General features: G+C 28.7%; 1 protein-coding gene across 1 annotated transcript; it reads left to right on the forward strand.

Moving 5' to 3' along the window:
- Positions 1-458: 458 nt before the first annotated feature.
- On the forward strand, positions 459-27009 carry LOC136085717 (uncharacterized). The gene is made up of 4 exons (XM_065807053.1): positions 459-548; positions 617-687; positions 9302-9487; positions 26476-27009. The coding sequence occupies exons 1-4, from the start codon at positions 533-535 to the stop codon at positions 26695-26697; spliced, it is 495 nt and encodes a 164-aa protein (XP_065663125.1). The 5' UTR covers positions 459-532; the 3' UTR covers positions 26698-27009.
- Positions 27010-27631: the final 622 nt, after the last annotated feature.

Here is a 27631-nt window from a genome sequence, read left to right on the forward strand (position 1 = left end):
AAATTTATTTAATATTTAAGAAAAACAAACAAAACAAAAAAAAAATATCAAATTGTGTGTATTTGATATTGGGAAAATGTTATTAACTATATTTAGCTATTGTTAAAATAAATATGTAGCATTAGAGCTTGCTATTTGGGTCATGCTACCAGGGTCTTGCTCCATGAGTATTACTATTAGGTCTATTTCAATGTACTCTGTTTTAATATTATCATTAATTAATTTAATTTTTTTTAATATCTATACAAAAGTGTTTAAATTTTTTCTAAAAAACCTCTAATATTTTATCTATTTCTTGTTTTTTTCATATAGTTTGTAAAATGAATATTATTAAAACAAACAATATTAAATGATTAATAGAACCCAATAAATTGAAAGATTAAAACCGAAAGCAAGGATATAAAACTGTAATAGGATTTTTTTTAATAAGATAAAAAAACACAAAAAGATTATTAAAATCTAAAGAAAATGTTTAATTCTGAAAATAGATAGAATATAAGTTTTTATCTTTTAGACTTTTTTGATTAAAAACATGGACGAGCAAATTAGTAAGTTTGTTTTTTTATATAAGATTTAAAACAATTTATCATAAAAACTAAATTGTGTTACCGCTTAGATCTTCCTCCAAGCTACTTTGAAGTTGATCCTCCACCTCCGTATGAAACAATATATCAGAACGAAAAAAATGTATGCAATTAAATAATCTTTTATAAAAACGTTTTCGTAAGTATACCAATATTTTATTTGATATGTGTGTATGTGTGTGAGTGAATAATAATGTGATTTTACGATTAAATATGAAGAGCTATTTTTATTTTGTATTTTTTTCTTTAATACAGCAGTATCCAAATCTTAAAACAATCATAATTAGTTAAATTATCATAATTATTGGATAAATTTGAATGCTTAGGGGAGTGTGGAGTAATGTCAAATGCGGGGTAAGTCCGAACATGGTCAAAACGGCATTTTAGAAAAAGATAGGTGATAATTTCTTTTTGCCTGCTGAGAGAGGGTCTCCCAATCAGTTCCACAGGTGCAGTAGTGTAGTGAAGCTACGCTCGTTGTTTCCATTAAATTGATCCTAACTTTTTCTGATAATTTTATGTAGTTTTTTGCTTGAGAAACAATCCTGTTGTGGCTACTATGAATATGAGACCACTTTTTTTGTTATTGTTTTTGCATAGCACCATAATTAAGGAGTTTTTAATACGTTTTATATTATGGGTATGTCAATACAACCTTAATAGATTAAATATTTATGATTCTGAATGATTATATGATATTATAATTATGAATGATTATATAATCGTATTTCATTTGTTTGTGTCTGCGGGGAAATAACGAACGAACTTAGTGAAATAAAATTTTGAACGTCTAAAGTGTCATTGATAACACACGGACGTCAGGCGGCCAGAACTTTAATGTTTCTTACCATTTAATTTTAATAGATAAAATGTTTGAAAGGTAATTTCATTTAATAGAGTTAAAACCAGAGCATGTTTAAGAAAGGAATTTTCCACTATTATTATTAGTTCGCCAATGAGAAATATTTTAGAGCAAAAGAAAAGTAAGAAGAAAGAAGTAAAAAATACTACCGGTAAAAGTAAAACGAGAAAGAAGAACTTTAATCTATTAGAGGTTGAGTATGTACCATCATGTACAGAAAAAAAGAAAGCCAGTGGTGATACAGAACTTTTATAAGTTTTGATCAATAAATCACACATTGAGGAGAAAATAATTTTTCTGTTGTATCAAACAAATAAAAGTGCGAAAAGTCAATTAAGAAAAAAACTGATTATGTTAAAACAATTATATCAACAGCTTGTATTTTCAGAAATTAATTAACTAATTACAATTAAATAATAACAATTAAATAATTACAATTAAATAATTACAATTAAATAATTACAACTAAATAATTACAATTAAATAATTACAATTAAATAATTACTATTAAATAATTACTATTACATAATTACTATTAAATAATTACAATTAAATGATTACAATTAAATAATTACTATTAAATAATTACTATTAAATAATTACAATTAAATAACTACAAATAAAGAATTACTATTAAATAATTACAGTTAAATTATTACAATTAAATAATTACAATAAAATACATGGTCTTCAAAATTTTTAACATATTAGCCATTTTATTATATAGAATACAAATAAAACGCAAAAATTTTTGATCTTCATTACTTAAATATTGTAATAAATTATGCAAATTAACATGCTTAAACTTAGAGTTTAAGCATGTTAATTTGCATGTTAATGTTCGGACTGATTGACGTTTTTCTGTTCGCCCGTGTTCGTACGGTCCGAACCACCGAACCGATCGAACACGAGCAACAATAATTTTGTCAAACAACCCGGACAACTCGGACACCCCAAACACCGGACAGAAAAACTAATGTTGAACCAAACACCGATCGATCACCGAACAGTCATTGAACTAAAAATATCGAACGCGGTCGGACGTCGAACATGCAAAAAAATAAAAAATAAAAAATGACACTAGAATCGGACAATTTTTTGTTGTTGTTGTAATTCTTCATATTTATTGGTATTTCATATTTACAGGTTCGTAGTAATTTCTAGTACAGGTTTAAGTGAAGTATATACCGGAAGTAAATTTAAAAAAAAAGTTGAGTAAGTTTTCAATAAGTTTTCTTAGTGTTTGTCCTTGGCATTGAAATAGGAATTTTGCAGTTCCTTGTCCATTCGAAGTAGCATCAAGGCTACAATTGTTTCTGGTTCAAGATTGGCTCTCCTGTCATTAGTAATCAGCTTTGCAATGGAATTCATTCGTTCACTTGGGGCTGAGGTAGCAGGAATGGCAAGAACAAAGCTAGATACAATGAACAATACTGGAAATGTCTCTTTATTTTTTCCCCACCACTTTAGTGCTTCATTCCCCAAATTTTTTAAATCTTTAACATTTGGTGCCACAACTTCAGTTCTACTATATTGTTCAATTTCATTATTCTCAACAGGGGCTGTTGAGTCAATAAAGGAAGAAAGTGAAGGCAAAATGTGGTTAGAAAAAGGCTTGGTAGAGGAGTGCTGCTCTTTCTGAGGTGGAGAATTGGTCGGTGATGAGTTTGTCTTTTCAAAATTACAATATTGTATAAGACGTCGCAGGTTTTCCTTTGTTTCTATAAGCTTGGCAGAAGCATTTTGTCCGAAGACTCTAAAAGACTTGCAAAAAGAAATAAGAAACAAATCAATGCAATGAATATGATTTATTTTGAATTTATCAGACAAAATGTCAGTTTCAAAACTTAACAAGTACGTAATAATATCTCTTTGGTTTTCATAGTCCTGTGTAAAGACCTGAGAATCATATTGAGTTTCAAAGTCAGAATCATTAACCCAACGCAAGAAGTTTTCAACCGGAAGAGTGTTTGCCAACTCAGTTTCATCATCAATTACATAAGACTCAGGATTGTCTGATTCAGGAGTAATGTTCAAAGGAATCTGTGCAAAAGATGAGGAGAAAGACTTGAAGTAATCTTGCATACTAAAATTTAACAAAATTGGCATATAAATTGTTGGATAGGTTGACCCTTCCAAATCATCACTTGCAGCTTTAAAAAACTTTTAAAAATTTAACCAAAACCTCCAACTGATTTTTGTCGATTGCCTCAATTGCTACCATTTTATTAGTTCCTCGTAAATGAATCAACAATTCATCATACATTAGAAGGACTCCTTTAAAGAGTGCCCGGTGTGAATTCCAACTTGTAGCTACATATTTTTTTAGAGTCCGGACTAATTTTGCATTCACATTTCCACTCTTCACGAATGTAACAACTTGATAACAATTTTAAAGAAGATCATGCAAAGATAAGCAGTGAATTTTCAGTTCAGATGGTTTAAAAAGTTTTGTCAAAACATTGTTCAAGATGTGGCAGCTACATGAGATTCTTGTCGATTGCAAGATTTCTGGACGAATGTCTATATCTTCTATTGCTACTACAAAGCCACTATCTTTGAAAGCACTCAAAATATTAGAACCTTGATCAGTAGTGAAAATTATTCGTCTCAGTCCGCCAGCAGTATAGGCATCTACCTTTTTAAAATTGTCAATGAGACATCAAGAGACGACAGTGGCAGTTTTTGAAATAGGAGGTAACACAGAAAAAGCCATTGCCGCCTCCTGTACTTGATTATTTTCAATCCAATGCGGCGTTATCGATAGATATGAGTTTCTGTGAAAATCATCAGTCCAAATGTCAGTAGTTATGCCTACACCACTTCTTTCTAGTTTCGCTTTAAGTATTCGGCTGATTGTGATTCTAGACTTTGAAACACTAGAATTTTCCTTTTTTATTACTGGCAAAATAGACTGTGAAGGATCTTGAGCTGTTGGGGCATGTGTTTTTAAATGTCTGATCAAAGTAGTAGTGCTACTTAGCTTTTGGTGAACAGCTTTTTTACAAATGTTACATACTGCATTATTTTTGACAGGTTTGGTGGCATGTAATTTGAAGAGCAAAGAAAAATTCATCCAAACTTCAGACTTACCTACACCAGTAGTTTTCGTTTTCAAAAGAACAGAACTACTGGAAATTTGTTCATTTAAAATTGCAATAAGTTCAATGACTTCATCTGAAGTCTCATAGATATCTTTTATAACATGCGTCATTTTGTATTTTTGTGTAGTAAGTTCTCGAAAATGTGTAACTAATATTTACCAATATCCTGTAGTCCAAGAAGAATTGAACTTTTAAAAGTCTTGAAATAGTTTAAAGCTGTGGTGAGTAATCGAAAATAAAACCACAAACAAATAGTTTCCATGAAAAAAAGCATGAAAAACACACCTGAAGAATTACTCAGCTTTTCTGCGGTCACATACAAAGCTATGATGCGTATATAGAACAATAGACCATTAAAAGTTTACAACAAGATAACAATAGAATCGAAATAAACAAAATATTTAACGTTTATATGTGCGCACGTTTCATGCTCTTCAGATATCTGTTCACAAGCAACAAGAGTACAACTGTAGCATAGTTTCGCATACATCGTGATTTTTAATAAAAAAAACTTTAACTAGGATAAAACAAAGGTTAAACGATATCAACTATAAACTATAAACTAAAATATACAGTAACCATAACTTAGAATCTCCAGAAAAAAAAAATATTTCCACTATAACAATTAACTATTAATTGTAACGCATTTATTTTCCGGTAAACGTCAACTAAATAATCACCCCAGAAACGTCAAAACACAATAATCAAAACAACGTACAGAACACTTAAAGGACACTTACTGTACACTGAACTGGACACTGAATCATATTCCCTCTGAAATTCACTTCTCAATACTGGACACCTGTCCAAATATGGTAATTTACCTTGCACTCTCTAGCACTTATGTAAAATATCTCTTCTCTTCCCTCAGAACTACAACGGCCTGATGTGTTCCAAATAAGTGGTGTAACTTTAATAGCTTCCACTGCGAAACAATAGCAAAAGTCTTGAAATAATTTAAAGCTGTGGTGAATAATTCGGATTAAAATGGAATAAATTCAAGAGAGATAATAATGCTGAACAAGTTGTACAACCGAACAGTCGAACACTTTTGGAAAAGTCAATCAATTTTAATCGATTTGGCCCAGAAATGCTGACCCGGTTGGACACCGAACATTGCGGCCATAAAAAAGCCGGACAATGGCGGACATCTGACAAAATATTCTTTAATCAGAACCGAACATTTCGATCACGGACACCATTGAAAGTTTTTTAATTCAAACCGATCAATCATCTTGTAAAATTTTTTTTGACTCGGTCGCACATCGGACACAATTTGGCCCATGTCCGACCATCTCTATTTAAACTATGCTTAAAATTGCGATACATGCTTAACATTGTAGTTATATTTCTTTTTACTTGGTCAAACAATAAAAAAATTTTTAAAAAATACATAATGGGAGCACTCGCCTCACTTCATCCAAAAAAAGACAAAAAAAAAAAAAGGCTAAAAATGACCTTTGGACCCGTTGCACAGTGAGCTAAAATCTATAAAAAAAAACGGCAAAATAAAACCTCATAAAAACTATTCTTAGAAAATGATTAAATTATAATGTAACTAAATACCACTAAAAGACAATAATTATTTTGTTGTGAATAATTTTTAAGATTTCACCAATTTATACGCCTTTTTCCGACTTATTCATTTTATTTACTTTATCGGAAAACTGGTTCACAAAAGTCTTCCTATTGTGTCGCTCTTTTTTTTTTTTTAAGATTGATGTCGATAAAAGTAGTTCAAGTTTAATTTGAAGTCGTTTAAGATGTTTGGTAACTATGAAGTCATATGTTTAAGATGTTTTTAACTATGAAGTCATATGTTTAAGATGTTTGGTAACTATGAAGTCATATGTTTAAGATGTTTGGTAACTATGAAGTCATATGTTTAAGATGTTTGGTAACTATGAAGTCATATGTTAAGATGTTTGGTAACTATGAAGTCATATGTTTAAGATGTTTGGTAACTATGAAGTCATATGTTTAAGATGTTTGGTAACTATGAAGTCATATGTTTAAGATGTTTGGTAACTATGAAGTCATATGTTTAAGATGTTTTTAACTATGAAGTCATATGTTTAAGATGTTTGGTAACTATGAAGTCATATGTTTAAGATGTTTGGTAACTATGAAGTCATATGTTTAAGATGTTTGGAAACTATGAAGTCATATGTTAAGATGTTTGGTAACTATGAAGTCATATGTTTAAGATGTTTGGTAACTATGAAGTCATATGTTTAAGATGTTTGGTAACTATGAAGTCATATGTTTAAGATGTTTGGTAACTATGAAGTCATATGTTTAAGATGTTTTTAACTATGAAGTCATATGTTTAAGATGTTTGGTAACTATGAAGTCATATGTTTAAGATGTTTGGTAACTATGAAGTCATATGTTTAAGATGTTTGGTAACTATGAAGTCATATGTTTAAGATGTCTGGTAACTATTAACAATATTTTTGAAAATAAACTTTAACTTTAGATTTTCATTACTGAGATCTCAAAAATGTGTCATAAATTGATTTTTTTTTAATTAGTTTAATTATGAGTTTAGTTCAAAAACTAAAAGATTCCACTAGATTTCATGATAGTTTCAACTTTTTCACATTGTTGACAAAAAAAAGATTGCAGCAGGTCCAGGTAGAAAGTGAAAGGACTGGAAAATTTAGATGATAGAAGCAGAAGATCAAAGGTAATAATTAGTCAATTAAATTCAACTCAGTTTAAAAAATAGTTTACAGGTTTAAATATTAAATATTATCTTGTTTTGGTTGAACATCCTTCTGAAGCATTGATTTTAGCTTCAATAAAAAGCTTAATTATAATCAATTAAATGATTAATATTATTAACACAAGTTAAAGAAATATTATGTGTTGGTAGCTATTGTTGGGTTTTCTTATAACTTTTTGAAACCTTGTAGAACTAGTCTTTCCAGTAGGCTCCCTGTGTAATTGTATAAATGATTTACATCCCCCACCGCTTGTTTTGAAGGCTAATTTTCAAAACAGGACTAAATGAATAATATTATAGTACAAAATGTCATATTAACTTGTCAGAAAGTTCAAAATTTAAAAAAGCTAAAATTATTAAGATATGTTAAAAACCATATAAATAATATATGGTTTTTAACATACGTTAATAATTTTGTAACCAAACCCTAATCCTAGGCGCGAGTAACATACGGGAATAACGTCCAGGACCTAAAAGTTACAAAGTAAAAACAGCTTGTGGATGATTCCAAGTAAATATCAGGTAAATCTCTGGAATAATAATTTATATAATGCGCTTAATCTATTCTTAACTACCCGGGTCGAGGTTGGATGCATGAAGCGAGAATACATTCTGTGAGCGAGATTGAGTTTTTTTGGTAAGATTGGGAAAAAAACAATTTTAAGCATTACCTACCATTTTAAACAAAATTAAATTTATTATGCTACAGAATAAATTATGAACAATTAATAATAATATTATAGTTTAAAATTCACAACAACATAATTAAATAAGACAACAACATAATTAAACAACATAAATAACATAATTAAACTCGGTTGAGTTAGATAAGCTAGTTTGAAATCAGCAAATCAGGTAGCAAAAAACTTACCAAAAACTAACAAAATTTCATTGACAAGTATTTCTTTATTTTCTTTTTTTAATTACAATTTCTTTAGTAGTAGTTTTCTTTTCTTTTTTTTTTCTCGTAGTTTTCTACTTTAGTAGTAGTACGATTTCTTTAGTAGTAGTTGTTTTGATTTTGATTAAGACTATTCTAAATGTTTTGTTGTTGATGTAGTGATGTGGTCGCTGACTTATAAGCAATCAAAGATGGCAGGCGAGTGGGTGAGATTTAATGATGGGCGAAATAACATCAAGTTAATCTATGGTTTATTGCACTTAATCCACAACAACACAAAAATCTATTTTTGCCTTTTGAAACATCAATTTTGATCGTTTGAAATTCTATTTGATCTTTTAAAAGCTGCAAAGCATCTAATAGAAATTTTTGAAAAAGGTTCATCATTTATAAATGTACATCATTTGTAAATGTACAAAAATGTACACCAGTCAAAATTTACGAGTCTAGTTTTTAACAACTATAACACTAAGCCATACGCTAAAAACAACGCTGGGGAAACCTTTTAAGTGAGAATAAAAATCTATTAAAAATGGAAAAACAAGCAAAATCTTATAAATGCCATTTTTAAAATTACAATATGTTGTAACTGTGAGCAATTAATAAATTCAATCAAACACACTAGAAGAAAAAATGTATACAGCTATTATAAAAGTTGACAATAACTACATCTGCGGAATTTTTCAAAACAGTATACCATAGGCAATACGTACACAGCAAAAAATATAACGTTATTATAGTTAAAAAATATTTTAAGCGTTATGTTCAACAAAATTATTTTTATATTTAAATATATATTTATATATATAAACCTGTCCCCTACGAGATTTAGTGTATACACTAAATCTCGTAAGCAATACATATACTAAAATAACATGGTCATATTCTTTGAACATTAAAAAGTATTTTAATATTCTTAATATATTATTTAAATTTATTAAAATTTTAATGGCCTTTGAAACTTGTTGTTATGTTTATATTAATCATTTTTTTGTTTGTTTTATTTTTTGTTTTATAATAATTAAAGTATATTAAGATATTAAGCTAAGACTATAACTTACTTTATGATGAAATAAAAAGTGAAAATTAGAAATTAAAAATAGCAAAAAATTTCAATTTCAGATTCAGTCAGTGGTAGTCGATATTGAACCAAACAAGGCTAACCAAAATGTAGTTTATTCAGAGTTCCAAAGTGCACAACCTCAGGTAGAATTAGAATACCCACCGGCTTGCACGTGTTTAGCTTGGTCTTCTTTCTTTTTTGGCTTTTTTCCTATTGGTGCATTTGCCATATACTATTCCTACCAAGTAAGTGAGAATTTTGAATGAAAAGTCACTTCTAATGTTTTACAAATTACCGAAAGAGCAAATGTTTTGTAATTAAAAAAAAAATTATACTTCCAACAAATTTATTAATCAAAATTAAATGAAAATTTAGTCTAATACTTCAAATTCGCATTTTGTTTTCTGTTTGCTTCACCTATTAGCATAATATATATATATATATATATATATATATATATATATATATATATATATATATATATATATATATATATATATATATATATATATATATATATATATATATATATATATATATATATATATATATTAGTGCTGAGCATTATTTTGACCAATCCGGATTACGGATTACAATTATTTAATCCGAATTTCGGATCAATCCGTTTTATCCGGATTCACGGATCCAATCCGTCGATTCGGATTTTGGATTCAATCCGTTGATTCGGATTTCGAATCCAATCCGGCTTCATTGTTTTTGAGATAATCAGCTATTTTTTCATTATTATCAAGTATCAACCTAAATAATTCGAATTACGATCTCAGATCTATTGACAATCGACTAAATATAAGACCCCTAATAGCAAATACACCAGGGTTTTCGAGTTTTTCACAATTTATTATTAGATACCCACCTATGAGGTAGGAACAAGGAATTAGAAAGTAGCAAGTAGGTATTTACTATTTTTATTAATAAAAAAAGGAGATGTTATGTGCGTATTTGTATGCAATTCATACAAATCAGGCATTGCAAAATACTAAGTGCTTGTTGTGTTCTTCAATACCTTTGGTAAAACTTGTCCAAATTTGAGACATTTTTAATAGGTAAAGTTTAAAATATCAACAGTTTAATAACAAAATTTAAATGATATAATATAAATTACAATACGATACGTAATAAGTACTAATGTAATAACAAATTACTGAGCTGTAAATTAGTAACTAGTAGACTACAAAAAACTACAGAACAGTGAGTACTGAAAATAAATAAATAAATAAATATATATATATATATATATATATATATATATATATATATATATATATATATATATATATATATATATATACATACAGTATGCAAAAAAAATAATCGTACACTTAAAAAAAAACTCATAATTTTTAAAATTGCATCTAAAAAATGAGTTTTCCGTTAAAATATTGGTTGTTTTTTTTAATATCTTGATAAGTAATGTTTTAAGAATTTATTTCTGCATTGGAATTGTCTTTCAAACCTATTGAATTTTACACAATGGATTTAATGATGCATAAAATTGAATGCAAAAAAAATAATCGTACAGTTCAAAAATAATGTCAAATTTATCAAACTTCGTGGAGATTAGTATCGAGTGGGGCCTCCTTTGGCCTTGATGACCTCAGCTAGACTATTCGGCATTGAGTTGACCAAATTTTGGGTCACTTCTGTTGTTATATTACCCATGCGTTCAATATAGCTACTTTCAAGTCTTTTTTGCGTGTAATTGCTCGATCGCCAATTTTTCTGTCCAAAATATACCACAAATTTTCTATTGGATTTAAATCCGGACTTTGAAGAGGCCATTCCAAAACATTGATGCTATTTGTGTCAAAGTATACCTTTGTTTTCTTAGCGGTATGCTTTGGATCGTTATCCTGCTGGAGTATGAAATCGTTTCCCATTCTCAATTTTTTAGCAGATGATCGCAAGTTGGCTTTGAGAATTTCACAGTACATTGAAGCATCCATTTTATCATCAATAAATGTCAATTTCCCCACTCTTTTCTGACTCATACTACCCCAAACCATCACATTTCCTCCTCCATGCTTTACACTACCTCGCAAACAACTTAATTTATAAGCTTCTCTCTTTTTTTGCCACACCTTTTGGACTCCATCCGATGAAACAAGGTTGTATTTTGACTCATCTGACCACAAAATATTCTTCCAATATGATATTGGCATTTTTTCGTACTTCTTTGCAAATTCCAATCGACGTTTCATTTGTTATGCAGTTGAAAAAAGTTTTTTTCGAACTACTCTACCTCTGTATCCATGTTCTCTAATACAATTTCGGATTGTTTGAGGAGTCATTGTGATGTTGTGATCATCTTGAACTTTTAAAGCTAATTTAACTTCCAAAACAAATCTTTTTTTTTTTTACATTAATGATGATATTGCGATCAATTGCACTAGTGGTCTTGCGTTTTCGTCCTCTACCAGCCACACTAGCAACGGTTCCAATCAGATCATACTTCTTAACAATTGAGGACACTGTCGTAAAAGGAATTCCTGTTTCTTTTTGTATCTGGCAGTAAGATTTTCCTTGATTTTTCAAATCAACAACGAGGCTCCGTTGATGGAAAGACAAATGTGTTTTTTTTTTGACAACATTTTGCTGAAATACTATTTAAATATACTTTGTTTTATTTCTAGGACGAAAGTGTATTTAAAAAATTATTACTTTCAACTTTACTTACTAGTTTAATTGTTTGGTTCGCCTAATTTACTTTAAAATAACGACCTATTTTATTAGTGTACGATTTTTTTTTTTTTGCAGTCAATTTTATGCATCATTAGATCAATTGTGTAAAGTTCAATAGGTTTGAAAGACAATTTGTTCACCAATGCAGAAATAAATTCTTAAAACATTACTTAATAAAATATCAAAAAAAAATTCCAAATAATTTAACAGAAAACTCATTTTTCTGATGCAATCTTAAAAATTATGATTTTTTTCCATGCTTTATATAAGGTTACTTTCTATATATATATGTTTGTGTGCCACAAAATTTGAAATCAATTTTTGAAAGCTTTTTTCTCAACCAATTTTGCTCAAATTTTGCACACTTAATCATTTTCGATGACAATACAAGGAAATGGAAAAATTTGACCAAAAAGAGTTAATTAAGTTAACAAAAATTTAATTTGTATTTCCCCATACATTTTATTTATTTGATATGAATTGCGTATTACGTCACAAAAATCATTGATTTGCAAATTATTTGCAGTTTCGAAGACATTAAAGCGCAGCGATTCAAAACCAATTGTTTTTTAAGTCTTAAGTTATTAGTAATAGTAATAGTAATATATTTAAATAAGTCCTCGTAGATAAAATGACAAATAATTAAAAACCAAACAAACAAAATTATACAAAAATTTATGGTTTGTGAAATATAAACTTTAAGTAAAAAAAAAAAAAAGCAATTGTTGTTCATAGCAAGTAAGTTGATATCAAAATTGGGAAAAGGGAAAAAAGATTGCTTTCATTTAATTCAAGTTTACATCTATGACAAATAGTATCTAAAAAGCCAATATTTGTAGCTGCTAAAGCACGAATTAATTAATAAACGTGCAGCTCATCTTCAGTAAAAGATGTACTGTTTGCAGCTGGAGAAAAAAAAATACTTGTCAATTCTATTCTTAAATGCGTTAACTGACGGAACCTTTTTGCATGCTGACGGCAAGTTATTCCAATCATTGACAATATGATTTGTAAAAAAATTGTGACGAGCATTATTATATGTGAATTCACGCATTAGGACATTGGAAGATGATCTGCGAATTGGTGGATTATGCCAATTGATACTCTCAAAACCGTTTTCTAGCTTAAACTGTTGGATTAAGTCGCCACGTCTCCTGCGAGTTTCCAAAGTAATAAAATTGAGCCGACGACACCTTTCAGCGTAAGGTAATCCTATTAAATCATGAGGTACTTTTGTTGCTTTGCGCTGAATTTTTTCGATTTCTTTGATGTCACCTTTTAAGTAAGGACACCATACCGGAATAGCGAATTCCAGGTGCGGCCTAACATACGTAGTGTATAACTTACTCCAAACTTCCATATCTCTTGATCTAAATGTCTTTTTTAATAGGCCAAGTATCATACTCGCTTTACGTGTTGCAACCTGTATGTGTTGATTCCATTTTAGATCATTAGATATGAAGATACCCAGGTCCCTCTTAATATCCGTTGCCTCAAGAGTAAGTGATGCATTTCCATCATTCATTACATATTCATAATTACTATTTCCATAACCAAGGTGCATAACTTTACATTTTTGAACATTTAACTCCATCAGCCATTCCTTTGACCATTCTGTGACAATGTTTAAATCATTATGTAGGATCAGGCAATCAGCATCGTGAAACTCAGGTCTTATTTCTTGTAACAGTTTAGTATCATCAGCATAGATTTTATGAACTGATTTTAACTTATCCGTTAAGTCATTTACATAAATAATAAATAATGTTGGACCAAGTACATATCCTTGAGGAACTCCGCTTAGAACATCGGTCCAGTCGCTAGAGTGTTCACCTAAAACAGTTCGCTGTTTTCTACTAATCAAAAATGACTCAATCCATTTTAGAACATTGCCATTAATCCCATATGCTTTCAATTTATGAAGTAGTCTACGGTGAGAAACTTTATCAAACGCTTTCGCGAAGTCCAAAAATGCAATATCGACAAAATATCTTTTACTTAACGCTTTCGTGATGTAGTCGACACTCTCCAATAAGTTAGATGTGCATCCTTTTTTGGACATAAATCCATGTTGATTATGTGAGATGCTGCTCGTTTTTTCAAGATATTTAGTTATCTGTTCCCTGATAATCTTTTCGATTACTTTGCATGGAGCTGATGTGATAGACACTGGTCTGTAATTAGCGGCATCAAGACGACCTTTTTTAAACAACGGTGTGACGTGTGACTGTTTCCAAGCTGTAGGTGTTGAGCCTTCGGACAGTGCTTTATTGTAAAGTAAAGTAAGAGGATAAGTCATTTGAGCTGCGCATTCTTTAAGTACCTTTGGACTAATGTTATCAGCACCAATAGATTTATTCGGGTTCAAACCTTTCAAATAAGCTAGCGTCGCTTCAAAGTTAATAGTTATATCGCCTAAGTCTTCTTGATAATGCCTTCTCTCAAAAATAGGTAACTGACTACTTTTACTATCATCTACAAAAACTGATTTGAAGTGCTCGTTAAGTCTGTTTGCGATATGTATTCCCTCTGTTAACGTTTCACCTTTTGCATTAGATATAGCACTAATAGATACATGAACATTCTGTTGCGCCTTAGCATAAGCGTACACCCTTTTAGGATTCATTTTATCAGATGCTAGTTGTGCTTCAAATACTCGAACACGACGTTTACATGCTTTCTGCACTTGACTTCTTAGTTTCCTATATTCACGAATCAGTGTCGCTGATCGCCAGTTAGTCGCAGATAAGTAATTGCCCAGTTGTTTTTTTTGCTTTATCATAGCCAGTACCTCCTTATTCATCCACGGCGCATTACGGGTGGTATGGACTTTTTTTAACGGAATAAATTGCTTGCTGAGTTTATTATATTTATTGCAGAAAAGTTCATAGCACTCATTAGTGTTTTTATTTTCAAATAATTGCTTCCAATTAGTTTCCATAATCTTTTTACCGAAATTTATATAGTCACCTTTATTAAAGTCATATTTTTTGTTTGAGAAAGTAGTCTCATTTTTAGAAAGGACGACATAATCCCAACTCAGTATGCGATGACCTTGTGACGAATTACCTAACGGCAGAAAGCTAGATAAGTTGATTACTCTTGTTGATAAGTCTGTAATAATTAAATCCAAAATGCTTTTTGCTTTACCAATAGATGCTTCGAATGTTGAGAAATCAACTAATTGTTCTAGGTTATGATTAGCCAAAGTATCAAGAAAAACACTTGCCGCACTATTTTGACCACTTAGTAATTCGATCCTGTCATCATTGTGCCATTTGATTTCCGGAAAGTTGAAATCACCTGCTAGTAACATACAACTATACGCTTTTCTATCAACAGCTTGCTTAGCCAATATAATAGTTTTATTTATATCATTTATATTCGATAAAGGTGGTCTATAGACACAACCAATAAGAACAATTTCGTTACCGATTTTAATTTCACACCATATTTGTTCGGAGTTGCTGTTGTTTAAGATCTCTCTTAGATGACGATCAGATACCTCATTCACGACTAGATCACGCTTGATGTAGATAGCAACACCTCCACCGTGACTAATTCGATTTTTCTTTACTAGTGAGTAGTTGTTCAATTGAGAAGCAGATATTTCAGTAAACCTTGTCTCAGAAATAAAGATTAAATCATACATGTTTATGTCACAAAGTGCAGATAATTCGTTCATTTTATCCGGATTAAGGGAAGTTGCGTTAGTATAAAAACATTTTAAAAATGTATTTTTAGGGTTAGGTTTAGCAGATTTTATTCTTGTATTTAATGCATTTAAATAAATATTCGCAGGTAAACACTTTGATTCATTGTGTTTTTGCAATTCTGGCTGCATGTGCATCTTTCCATTTGATGAAAGGATGCTTTTTACGACCATTGATTTCAACTTCCTGTGAGACATCAATGCATCGCAATTTATCGCTGCGGATGACAAATCTAAAGGGCTTGTCAAGTTTTCCAAGTTTGTCAAGGTCAGAATTAGCTGCTTTTCTTTCTGAGTTTAATTTATTGAATTCACTTTGTTCTGCTGCTGTGCGGTCAGGACGTATAAATATATCTTTAAAATTGCCCGATGCTAATTGTTTTGCCGATGCTATAACGTCGTTTCTGATAGATACCGAATCAACTTCAATTATAAGAGGAGCAGGTTTACCAGAATTAAAGTTCTTATTTTTTTTGTTCAACTCTGACTATATTGACTGATTTATTTAAGGATGCCATAATCTTTTTGAATTCCGCGGTGTCATCTTTAGTTATATCGCTTGGTTGAGTTTTTACAGATTCAGGTAGACCAAACACAACAATTCTCTTCTCTCTATTAGTCACGTCCCTATTATGCTTATTGAGCGCGCTCACTACAGCTACGTTTGCTAATGTATCGGGTTTGTTGACTTGTTGAACTAATTTAGATAACAAAGGCTTTTCACTACTTTTGCTATCTTTCAGGGACTTTATTTCAATATCCTGCAAATCAATTCTATTAGTAAGTTCATCAATTCTGGCAGTAAGTGATTTAATTACATGAAGAGCTTGTTTAAGCTCTTCTTTGGCAATTTTATCAGCGTTTTCCAGAGCGTCTTTAAGCTGTTTTTGTGTTACCATTTTTAGCAATTACCAGTGGAAGCAATTTTAAGGCGTATGTATATATGATTTCTTTTAACTCGATAAATACTCTTTGATATAGTTTATATCCTTTAAGTTTCAATAAACTTTTTTTTGAAAACTTTTTTATTTATTTTTATTTATTTTTATTTTTTTACGAAAAATATTATTTTTTTCCGTTTTTTAAAAATTTATTTAAAATAATAAAAAAAATTTTTTTTGTAAAAAAAAAAAAAAAAAAAAAAAAAATGTAACTAATTTTCCGGAAATATATATAATCACGGATTTATTACATAATATATTAAGTATGTTTTAAAATTGTCAAAGCGCAAAATAGAATAAGATATATAAAGATCTGAAAAACTAATGTTCAAAAAATGAATAAACAAACAGATTAAAATCAGGTGCAACGCAACTATTGACGGTAAGTTAAAAACTATTAAAACTTTAAAACAAGAAAAAAATAAAAAATAAAAAAAAAATAAAAAAAAAAAATAAAAGAACTTGTAAACTCTGTAAAAATATAAGCGAATATAAAGCGTAAATAAAATCTTAGTCACAACTATTTTTATAATAATAATATATAAATAAAAATATATATAATAAAATATAAGTATATAAGTATAGGTATATATAAATATAGGTGCGCGAAGTACGACAAAACTTTTATTTTAGACACGAATATAATCAATATAATATAATATGATTTAAAAGTAGAAAATAATTAATAAGCTAATAAGATGAAGCAATAATAGAGAAAGAAATAATGTTAGAAAAAAGAGAATATGAGGAAAAGGAAATAAAAAGAATACGAAAATAAACAAAAATATATAAAATCCTGAAACTAACGCTCGAACAAAATCACGTCTTATCGACTCAATGGCTAAAGCGCGAAAGAGGAAAGTCATTAAGTTAAAAAACAAAAATTTAAAACGCGCTACTATTTCCATGCTTTATATAAGGTTACTTTCTATATATATATATATATATATATATATATATATATATATATATATATATATATATATATATATATATATATATATATATATATATATATATATATATATATATATATATATATATATATATATATATATATATATATATATATATATATATATATATATATATATATATATATATATATATATATATATATATATATATATATATATATATATATATATATATATATATATATATATATATATATATATATATATATATATATATATATATATATGTTTGAGTGCCACAAAATTTGAAATCAATTTTTGAAAGCTTTTTTCTCAACCAATTTTGCTCAAATTTTGCACACTTAATCATTTTCGATGACAATACAAGGAAATGGAAAAATTTGACCAAAAAAAGTTAATTAAGTTAACAAAAGTTTAATTTGTATTTCCCCATAAGAACACTGAATTAATAATAAAAAAATTTAAAAACGTAACAGTAATTTTTCCTTCTACAAAAGATAACAAAAAAAGAATTTCTAGGCCCAATAGAATTCTGCTTGCATAAAGCATGGATTTGAAAAAAGAATTTTTTTTTGATTTACTAGTTAAGTGTACGATTATTTTTTTTGCATACTGTATATATATATATATATATATATATATATATATATATATATATATATATATATATATATATATATATATATATATATATATATATATATATATATATATATATATATATATATATATATATATATATATATATATATATATATTTATATATATTTATATATAGGGTAGGGTGGGGCAAGAAGTCTTTTTGCTTATGTGAGAGTATCATAGGGCGGTAATGTTTTATCCCTCTATAATACTATTCATAAAGTTAAAACAAAATTGTGGAATAAAAAATGTTTTTAATACTGCTGGTAGGTGAGGTTTAAATCGGTTTATTACTTTTTGGAGTATTTTGTTAGTAAGTTGCTTCTAATTTTGAATGTTTATTGGATTGGCAATACTTATGCGATTAAGGTAAGAAATCTGTTGTTTTATAGAGAATTTATCCCACAATAATATATAGTCAAGAAATTTTATAACTTAGCAATAAAATTAATTTTATTTGTATTAAACTTGCACTCACTACAGATGAGGCAAGATGTCCTCGGTTACGTGGGGTAAGATGCCCTCAAAGGGCTTCTTGCGTCGTGGTTTTACGGAATTTCTACCATTTTTAAAGTGTGTTTAGAACATAAAAACGTTTACTAATTTAGTTATTGACAATGTTTATTTGTTGGTTTATATGTTGATAACTATTATACATATTTATAAATAGCTTTTTAAAATAATTTTATATATTAAGTAAATGTTATAATGTATATGCTAAGTAAAATGAAGCTGTATCACATGCTATTGCTGCAATTCAATACATATTTGTAAAACTTTTACAAATATGCATTGCATTCAGCTGAATGAAATTGTATTAATACAACTTCATATATTATTACATGCGCATAATACAATTTCTACTAAAAGGAGCTGTGTTTAGCATGCAACATCATTAATAATTGCAACATCGTGTTATTGTTAATAATCTTGAGTAATTTTGTATGTACATGTAACTTTAGTAAGTTCTTATTTAACTCAAAGAGAGTTAATTTATAGATGTTATGTAATGTATAAAATAATAATGTATTGAATAATTATATAATACTGTGTATGTGTTGGTATGTTTATATAATTAAAATTTTAAGGTTTTGATATTTCTTTAGATACATATTTAAATATTACAAATAATGGCGAGAAATTATGTGCGAAAAACACAGAGAGGTGCAACAAATGATAGAATAAAGTCAGCATTAGATGTAATAAAGATGGGCTGCAGTCTAAAGAATGTTGCATCAGAATTTAGTATTAATAAAAAAACATTACAACGTCATCGAGATGGAAAAGTAAAAGTAGCTGGTGGTTTGTCTCTGGGTGGAAAATTTCCTGTTTTTAGTATAGAATTTGAATTAAAGATTGTTACACAAGTTCAGATTATGGAAACAGCATTATTTGGCTTGACAACAATAGATGTGCGTCGCCTAGCATATGATTTTGCTAAGCAAATGGGAATCGATAATCCTTTTAATAAAGAGTCAAAAATGGCAGGAGTAGATTGGCTGCGAAGATTCATGTCTCGCAATCCACAACTTTCTATTCGAACTTCACAAGCCACCAGTATAAGCAGAGCCATTGGCTTCAATAAACCAAAAGTAAATCAGTTTTTTTTCAGTATACAAGTCATTATTTGAGGAACATAAGTTTTCAGCCAAATAGCTCTGGAATATGGATGAAACTGGAATCACAAATGTCCGTAAGCCAGGAGAAATAATTGCAACGAAAGGCAGACGACAAGTTTCGAAAATAACTAGTGGAGAAAGAAGTGCTACTGTGACAGTTGTGTGTGCAATGAGTGCAAGTGGCACTTATGTCCCACCCTTATTTATATTTCCCCGTAAGCGAATGACTGATAGGCTAGCTGTTGGTGCACCTTCAGGCTCAATTATTAGAGTTAGCTCCAGTGTATGGACTGATTCATCTTTATTCATTGAATGGTTAACACATTTTGTTGCCGTGACTCATGCATCTAAAAATAATGAGCAATTAATTGTACTTGATGGTCATCACAGTCACAAAACACTTGAGGCCATTAACTTTTGTCGTGACAATGGGATCTATCTCATAACTCTTCCACCTCATTGTACACACAAGATGCAACCTTTAGATCGTACATTTTTTAAACCATTAAAAGTTGGCTACAATACAGCAGCAAACAACTGGATGTTATCACATCAGGGGGGTAGAATTTCATTTTTTGACATGGCAGGTGTTTTTGCAACTGCCTACAACTTTACTGCAAACATTGACAAAGCAATCAATGGTTTTAGATGCTCTGGTTTGTACCCAATAAATGACCTTATTTTTAATGATGAAGCCTTTGAAGCAGCTTTGCTCACTAATGAAGCTGAGCCATTGAAAATCTGTCAGCAATCTAGTGAATTGCCTAATTTGCCTCTTGTTGCACCTATACAGTTGGCAAATGTCATGAGCACAACAACTACTGCTGCAAAATTGAAGGCTGTTGATGATGCAGTTTTGCCAATAGTTGATGAGTATCTTGGCCTTAATTCTCCATTAAATATTTTGGAAAAGATTTCTCCACGTCCCAAAATTCCTGTTTTAAGACAACGAAAGAGAAAGACAGAGTCAGCTGAAAACCTTACTTCTTCACCTTTCAAGAAGCGACTAGAAGAGCATGAAAACAATGTAAAAAAAAAGCAACAAGCAGTCATATTGCGTAAAGAAAAAGCTGCACTTAATACGGTAATCAAGTAAAAAATGAAATCAATAAATTTGAAGACAAAAAAGGTGAAAAAGCCTGAAAAGCAGAAAGCAGAAAGACCTAATGGCATAAAGAAACAAACGAAAAAGAAGAAAGATATGGTTTCTGCCTCTGAAATTTTTATCACTGATACAACTCTATGCACCATATGCTCTTGTCCATACAATGTGCCACCATTTGATGATTGGACACAATGTAGTAAATGTACATCTTGGTACCACTTTTCATGTGGTCCAGGTGATTCAGACTTATGCTACTACTGTGAATCATAATCATGTATATGTTATTTGAACATTTATGTTAGTGATATAAATTAAAGAAAGTTATTTATCTTCAAAACAATTGCATACAATAATTGCAGTGTTTATATTTCAGTTGTTTTAATAAAATGTAAAGAGTTTTAATAAAGAACTATTAATAGCTTTTATTTTAACTGATAGTTATTTTTAACAACTGTTTAAAAGGTTTGGGGCAAAATGCACTCTTTGGAGCATCTTGCCCCACGGCTGGGGCAAGATGTTTCCTTGCACAATTATTAGTTTTTTTAATTTTAAAGTTTATCACCAGTAATAAAGTAGTTATTTTATCTTACCAATGTCTTCTCTTATAAGTAGACTTTGATATTGAAAAGAAAAATTACAAGAAAATGTAAAAGTATTTGTTATATACGCTAAAGTTTGTTAAGGGGGGCATCTTGCCCCACCCTACCCTATATATATATATATATATATATATATATATATATATATATATATATATATATATATATATATATATATAAAATTTATTCTACAAAATATAGAGCTACAATGTTCTTAAAAGAACAGAGTAATAATAAGTTAGTAAAAAATCACTTGTTAAACTTTTTTCATTTTACACTGTGTTACCCTAATTAAGACTCACCAGAAATGAATCTCATTTCTGACGAGTCTTAATTGATGAAATTCTCTCTCTCTTTATATATATATAAATATATATATATATATATATATATATATATATATATATATATATATATATATATATATATATTAGGGATGCGCCGAACGTTCGGCAAAACCGAACGTTCGGCTGTTTTGCCGAACGTTCGGTTCGGCCGAACCTTAGCAAATGTTCGGCAAATAATGCAAATTCGGAATTCATCATAAATTTGTTTAAATATAAACAAAATTTAACTCGTACTACAGCTACGGTTTAAATGGATAAAGTTTTTATTAAAAAAAGCGTACCAATTAAACATTAAAGGGCATATGATTTTATAAATGAATTTCAATACAGTTTTGGTTTAAGTTTTATTATGTATTTTCAAAGCAGAATAAATTTAATCTGACCAAATGGAATAACAGATTTGCTAAAACTATTACTCAACTAAAATAATTGTAATATAAATACCCCCTCTGCATACCCTCTACCCCCTGCATCGATTGAGTATTATTTTAGTTCATCACAAAAATCTAATATTATAAAATCACCATTTGTTAATCTTAAAATAACAAATAGGAATTTAAACGAAAAAGATATTTTATTGAACTTAAGTTTGTTAAACGTGATGCCTATTGTTGCTGTGGTAAAATAAATTTCTCAACAGAGAAAGTTTCTTACAAGCTTGCTACTTAACTGGTTTAACTGATAAAAAATATTTGAAAGAAACAAACTTAGAGAAAAACATTATTATGGAGTTCCATAATAACACTCCAATTAAGTATTTTGTTATTATTGTATAATTGTATTATGTAATAACAATCACAAATCAGTAATTTCAGAAAAATAAAATGTCAAAACATGAAAATCAATCATCGCTTGTTGCCCTCAAGTTATAATGTATAAACATTAATTTTTCACCACTCTCTGGTGATAGTCTGTTTCTACTTGGTTCATAAATGTTGCCACCTGTACTAAAAAGTCTTTCACTTTCAACAGATGAAAGTGGTACTGAAAGAAACCTTTGGGCTATTTTCTTTAAATTTTGTAAAGAGTTTCCACAACTTTTCCACCATAAAAGAGGACTTACTTTTTCCATAACAAGAGGGAGTTTTAAATACTCTTCAATCTCCATGTTGATCATTTTCACATTAGAGTGTGATCTTTTAAACCTTTTGCTATCTTTAGTAATTGAAAAATTGGAATCACATTCATTTATAGTCAGTTTGGAAACTAGCCGAAAACATTCATTAAATTTTGGATACGATGGTTTCACAAACACTTTATTTGTGTCACTTACTGTAGGTTCTTCACAGTCAGAATCAGAGGATTTAAGTTCTAAATTATGTTGCTTCATTTCTTGCATCTGCTCATTTAGCCAATTTTTTATTACATTCTCATCTTCCTTTTGATACATTAATTTATATCTAGGGTCACAAAAAGTGGAAAGACATAAATACTTATCATGTAAAAATATACTCAGTCTTTTGTCTACTGACTCTTTCAATTGTTCAACTAAAGTATTTATACTTATTAACCCTTACTAATGTTTTAACAAGTTTTTAATAACACAATAAAATGTTAAATGTTTAATAACACAATTTTTCAGAACTAATGTCTTTTTTTTTCAAAAACAGTAAAGGTTCGGTTGCCGAACCGTTCGGTGTTCGGTAAAATTTTATAGCCGAACGTTCGGACTCGGTGTTCGGCCAAAAACCGGGTTCGGCGCATTCCTAATATATATATATATATATATATATATATATATATATATATATATATATATATATATATATATATATATATATATATATATATATATATATATATATATATATATATCGTCAGTCCGGAATACAAGTGTAGTATTTGACATTTTTGAAAAAAATGACTTATATATGCAAATTATCTTTTTTTTGTGAACTTATTTTTAAAAAAGTTATCCGATAGTTTTATTAAATTTTTTCCAATATAGTTCAGTAGATCATTTGTGGTAAATGAACTTTTTATACGAGACGTTCGACGCACATTTGTTGAACTTAGCGTAGACGTTCTATTTGCTCACGTGACTTTAGATTTAACTATGTTGTTTACTTTTTAACATGCTTTTTGTAAATAAAAAGGAATACATTCCATTTATTGTTTAATATTTAATTGTTTTTTGTTTTCTTTAAATTGAATTGAAATGTTCAGTAAATAAAAATTACAACTCATGATCAGAAGAACCAAACAATATTTATAATAGTATTGCCAATAGTATTGGAGCCTAACCACCAAATGAAGGAAAAAACTCCTGGATATGTTGCGCAAGACACAACTAATTCATCTTTTTCTTCTACTATCATTTCTCCTAACAATAAAAAGTAAATATAGAATACTTGTATACTAAGATTTCATTACAACGTCTTGTGCTCGAATAGTTTTAAAGAGATAATTATTTTTACATTCTAAACAAAATTCTTGAAATTTCTAAAAGAAATTTCAAGAATTTATTTAGAATGTAAAAATTTGTCAGAAGCAGAGTTTGTAAATTATTCTTTCTAAAAACTTTAGATATCAGTGAAAGAAGAATTTACTGTAACTTTAATAACATGGTAAATAAAGTAAGCGGACTACCAAGGTCCCCTAAGAAAAGAAAAATGGTTTGTTGAAAAACTTCTAATCAAGTCTTAGATAAGATCAGAAAATATATAATAAGTTTTCCATAGTATTTCCCTTTCCAATGACTAATATTTCTGCATTCTACTATAAACGAAAACTAAATTGCTATAATTTCACAGCCCACTGTTCATTGAATAACAAAACTTATTGTGCACTTTCGAATAAACCTATTGCTTGGTAGAGGTGCAAATAAACTTAAAAGTTGTCTATATAAACTATTGAAGTCCTAATATATCAATAAATTGATTTATTTTGTGGTCTGATTTTTGTGTTCTCCAGAAAAGGAACTTAATTGTGTCCTGAAAATGAAAAACGGAAGTGAAAAAATGAAAGCGGAACTCATTGAACAAAAAGTATAGTGAACCTGGTCGTACTTGACACTGCGCATAGTGTGGTTGAGAAAAAATTAAGACATTATGAGATTTGCAGTCCTCCTACCTTATCCAAATTACTATCATCTGTTGGAAAAACTACAAATGTACAAAGGTGACTTAAAAAACTTCAAACTTGCTTCCAAGTCTTTATTTCCATAAAGTGCCTTTTGCAAAAGTAAAACAAATGTGTCATGAAAAACATCTAGCTTTTCATATTAAATTCAAAAAAATGTTTTCAGGTCTGTTAATTGAAGAAAGAGTGATAAAAAGTACCTCTCTGAGAAAGAATAAACAGAAAGTTCTGAAAGAATTTCCTCCATTAAAAAATGGTTCAACACGTTTTATACTCTTAGATAAAAAAAAATAATGATTTTGAGTCAATGGTAAAATATTTTGTTGGTGATGATCTTGAATTTTATAATACTCTATATTTAATAGTCACAAAGTCTGAACAATTAAATATATCACTTTGTTAACTGTTTTAATAAACATTGTATATATTTATTTCTTTATTTTAAAAAAAAAAGGTACTATAATGGAAATGGTTGTTTTTTATAATTTTAAGGTTTAACTTATTTATGTCATTTTTATAATTAAGGTTTAACTTATTTATGTCATTTTTATAATTAAGGTTTAACTTATTTATGTCATTTTTATAATTAAGGTTTAACTTATTTATGTCATTTTTCACAGACAAATTAAAAGATATGTGTGATAAATTAGTTATTTTATTTTTCTATTATTCGAAAATAAATAATATTATTAAAAATTGCTTAATGTAAAAAAAGAAAAAATTGTTAATACTCAGTTATTTATAAATTGAGTTAGTGAAACCTTACATCATATTCATTTATAAATTGAGTAAGTGAGACCTTACATCATACTCATTTAATAAGTAATTTGTATAAGAAGCTTAATAATTTCTATATAAGAAGCTTACAGAGTAAAAACCGTATATTTCTAAATATAATGCCGATAAATTGGTTACCGGGAATGAATTAAAGAAAAAAATGCAAAGGGCAGTGAAACTAAAATTATTTTAAAGTTTTAAGTCATTTTTAGTTACAACATGAGTAAATTTAACCTTAATTCACCTACTATCAAATTAATTGCATCTATGACAATTGTATTCCGACAAAATTTTCTGATTTCGAAATACATTTGTCGAATTTGAAAAACAGTGCTCTTAGTTAACAATTTTTAACAATTTAAACAAAAACTTATATTGATTTTAGTCAACTTTGCTAAATTTCAACAAGTAATTAAATTTGTATAAAGAGATTTTGTACTTTAAACTTTGAATGCTAGTTTCTCAATTTAAACACAATGTCGAATACGACACTTGTCTTCCCGGCTGACGATATTATATGGTCATATTACAACTTTATATAAGTTGTTTTAAAAATAATTGTTGTAATTGTTAATAAACAATAATATCAATTATTAACGATGATTAAAAAAAACAATTACAACAATTATTAATTATCAAAAAACAATTGTTAATGATCAAAAGAAAAATTTTAAGTTTAACTAAACTAATTCTTTTCCTTTTTCAATAAAGCATTCAAGAACACATAATTATTTTTCAATGAAACATTTTAGAACACATAATTATTTTTCAGGTAAAATCTGCTACCGAGAAAAAAGAACTTGATCAAGCAGTTAAAGCTTACAGTCTCACAAGAAAATTGGCTTTTTGGTCATTTTTTGCGATGTCAACATTTTTACTAATTTTGCTAATTGGATTTTTTTTTGTATGTTTTTTTACCCGTACATTCGTGTTTATATACTACTTAATAATTCATACAGTTATCTTTTTATATTGTAAAGCACGAAAAGTCTAATGGCAGGTTCAAACTTCACTTCCGCTTTTATCAGACCCAAACTGCAAATGAAATTTCATTTCTTTTTACTTTTGACACATAAAAACTTTGATTTTTCTATTGTTTAACAAAAATTTTCCTTTTATACAGCAAAATCTTTATAACTAAAAACGTTTGAAAAATATTCAAATTTGAATATTGTGTATGTATATACATATGCAATATTTTACGAACATATTATATATAATTCTTTTAATAAGTTTATATTTCTATGCTCTGCATGTATTCATATTTGTATAATTTAAAAATACAATTTACTTGATTTTATGAACAGCCACGAAAAACGATTTTAATTTTTTTTTTATATCAAATTTTTTATCGTGTTAATGTGTTCATTTCGTAAAATACTAACATTGTATTCTGATAGCAAGAATAGTATGCTAATAGCAAGAATAGTATGCTGATAGCAAGAATAGTATGCTGATAGCAAGAATAGTATGCTGATAGCAAGAATAGTATGCTGATAGCAAGAATAGTATGCTGATAGTAAGAATAGTATGCTGATAGCAAGAATAGTATGCTGATAGTAAGAATAGTATGCTGATAACAAGAATAGTATGCTGATAGCAAGAATAGTATGCTGATAGCAAGAATAGTATGCTGATAGCAAGAATAGTATGCTAATAGCAGGTCCAAGAAGATCAATAAAAATACTTAAAGTATATTTATTTTCATTAAATGACTTAATAAGATGAAAAATTGCTTGATAAGTAGTGCGATCCTATCTAAAAACAATTTGTTTATGATAAAAGAAGTTGTTTTATCTAAAAAATGCCCAGTGGGCACAGGACCTAAATAAGACGTTCAATAGACGTTTAAAAGACGTCTTTTTTACGTCCTGTGCCCACCGGGTGGTATCATCTTTTATACTTAAGATGTTTCAATAGATTGATTA

The sequence above is a fragment of the Hydra vulgaris genome, chromosome 10, assembly GCF_038396675.1.
Source record: "Hydra vulgaris chromosome 10, alternate assembly HydraT2T_AEP".
In the NCBI taxonomy this organism is placed as follows: domain Eukaryota; kingdom Metazoa; phylum Cnidaria; class Hydrozoa; order Anthoathecata; family Hydridae; genus Hydra; species Hydra vulgaris.